A 2,500-nucleotide genomic window follows, 5' to 3' on the forward strand; every position below is an offset into this window, starting at 1 on the left:
GCCACGGGTCGACCGACCGAGACGACTGACAGATGCGCCACCCGTGCCCCCTGCTGTGCCAGGCTAGGTGCACGAGGTCACGGAACAGTTCCCACGTGGTGTCACGGGTCGACCGACCGAGACGACTGACAGATGCGCCACCCGTGCCCCCTGCTGTGCCAACTTGCTGCGCTTTGGCCGCCCGGCGCTCCGCTCGTTGTTGTGAGCGTCGTCCTCGGCTGTCTTTGCTGGAGGTGACGACTGCCTGCAACTGGTCGTGTCCATGGCAACAACCCCAGTGCGGAAGGGGGGATGGGGGGGGAAGGGGAGGGGGGGGAGGGGGAGAGGGGGAGGGGGGTGACCTCTCACCTCTCACCGTCCTGCAGCAGCTTGAAGTTCGGGGTCCTGATGGTATCGAGGGACACGGCACACACACGTACACACACACACACGTACACACACACACACACGTACACACACACACACACGTACACACACACACACACGTACACACACACACGTACACACACACACACACGTACACACACACGTACACACACACACACGTACACACACACGTACACACACACACACACGTACACACACACGTACACACACACACACGTACACACACACACGTACACACACACGTACACACACACACGTACACACACGTACACACACACACGTACACACACACACACACGTACACACACACGTACACACAAACGTACACACACACGTACACACACGTACACACACACGTACACACAAACGTACACACACAAACGTACACACACACGTACACACACACACGTACACACAAACGTACACACACAAACGTACACACACAAACGTACACACACACACGTACACACACACACGTACACACACACACACGTACACACGTACACGCGTACACACACACGTACACACACACACGTACACACAAACGTACACACACACACGTACACACACACACGTACACACGTACACGCGTACACACACACGTACACACACACACGTACACACACACACGTACACACACACACGTACACACGTACACGCGTACACACACACGTACACACACACACGTACACACACACACGACACGTACACGCGTACACACACACGTACACACGTACACGTACACACACACACGTACACACACACACGTACACACGTACACGCGTACACACACACGTACACACACACACGTACACACACACACGTACACGCGTACACACACACGTACACACACACACGTACACACAAACGTACACACACACGTACACACACACATACACACACACACGTACACACACACGTACACACATACACGTACACACACGCACACATGTACACACGTACACACACACACGTACACACACACACGTACACACACACACGTACACACACACGTACACACACACGTACACACACACGCACACGTACACACACACGTACACACACACGTACACACACACGCACACACACACGTACACACGTACACACACACACGTACACACACGTACACACACACACACACACGTACACACACGTACACACGACACACACACACGTACACACGTACACACACACGTACACACGGCACACACACGACACACACACAGCACACGCGTACACACACACACAGCACACGCGTACACACAGCACACACGTACACACACACACACAGCACACGCGTACACACAGCACACGCGTACACACATACACGAGACACACGCGTACACAGCACACGCGTACACACACACACACAGCACACGTGTACACACAGCACACACGTACACACACACACAGCACACGCGTACACACAACACACACGTACACACACACAGCACACGCGTACACACACACACACACAGCACACGCGTACACACAGCACACACGTACACTCACACAGCACACGCGTACACACACACACACACAGCACACGTGTACACACAGCACACACGTACACACACACACAGCACACGTGTACACACAGCACACACGTACACACACACACAGCACACGCGTACACAGCACACGCGTACACACACACGTACACACGACACACACACGTACACACACACACAGCACACACGTACACACACACACAGCACACGTGTACACACAGCACACACGTACACACACACACAGCACACGCGTACACAGCACACGCGTACACACACACGTACACACGACACACACACGTACACACACACACAGCACACGCGTACACACAGCACACGCGTACACACAGCACACACGTACACACACACACAGCACACGCGTACACAGCACACGCGTACACACGACACGTACACACGACACACACACGTACACACACACACAGCACACGCGTACACACACACACAGCACACGCGTACACACAGCACACGCGTACACACAGCACACACGTACACACACACACAGCACACGCGTACACAGCACACGCGTACACACACACGTACACACGCACACAGCACACGCGTACACACACACGTACACACACACA

At 54.5% G+C, this 2,500-nt stretch overlaps 1 protein-coding gene across 1 annotated transcript in view; it reads right to left on the bottom strand.

Moving 5' to 3' along the window:
- Positions 1-348: 348 nt before the first annotated feature.
- The window catches only part of RPAP2 (RNA polymerase II associated protein 2), a gene marked incomplete at its 3' end in the record, with an annotated part of 18,731 nt that continues 16,579 nt past the window's right edge, over positions 349-2,500 (bottom strand). Inside the window, exon 7 of the mRNA XM_078884908.1 lies at positions 349-384. Coding sequence (XP_078741034.1) covers positions 349-384 — 36 coding nt within the window. The remainder of the gene's footprint in view (positions 385-2,500) is intronic.

The sequence above is a fragment of the Lampetra fluviatilis genome, unplaced genomic scaffold (assembly GCF_964198595.1).
Source record: "Lampetra fluviatilis unplaced genomic scaffold, kcLamFluv1.1 SCAFFOLD_1251, whole genome shotgun sequence".
Lineage (NCBI taxonomy): Eukaryota > Metazoa > Chordata > Hyperoartia > Petromyzontiformes > Petromyzontidae > Lampetra > Lampetra fluviatilis.